At 47.9% G+C, this 213-nt stretch overlaps 1 protein-coding gene across 1 annotated transcript in view; it reads left to right on the top strand.

Moving 5' to 3' along the window:
- The window catches only part of LOC119589185, a gene marked incomplete at its 5' end in the record, with an annotated part of 121,836 nt that overhangs the window by 3,351 nt on the left and 118,272 nt on the right, over positions 1 to 213 (top strand). Inside the window, 1 exon segment of the mRNA XM_037937781.1 lies at positions 105 to 200. Within this exon segment, the coding sequence (XP_037793709.1) occupies positions 105 to 200 (96 nt within the window).

The following is a 213-nucleotide window of genomic DNA, read 5'->3' as shown; positions in this document are numbered from 1 at the left end:
AAGTATTAATTTCATAGTTATTACCCATTACCCAAAGCGTCCACATTCACTCCCAGTTAATAAAACAAACATCTGATATGTTTTATTCCTTCGCCTCCACTTAGGTCCTCCAACGCAGACCTGATGGAGATGTGCCAGACGTCACCCTCCAGCGCCTCCCTCAAGGTCCAGCAGGAACACCAGAGCCGAGGACGACACAGGTTGGTAGAGCTA

The sequence above is a fragment of the Penaeus monodon genome, chromosome 25 (genome assembly GCF_015228065.2).
Source record: "Penaeus monodon isolate SGIC_2016 chromosome 25, NSTDA_Pmon_1, whole genome shotgun sequence".
Classification (NCBI taxonomy): Eukaryota; Metazoa; Arthropoda; class Malacostraca; order Decapoda; family Penaeidae; genus Penaeus; species Penaeus monodon.
This window is presented reverse-complemented; position numbering and strand designations above follow the sequence as displayed.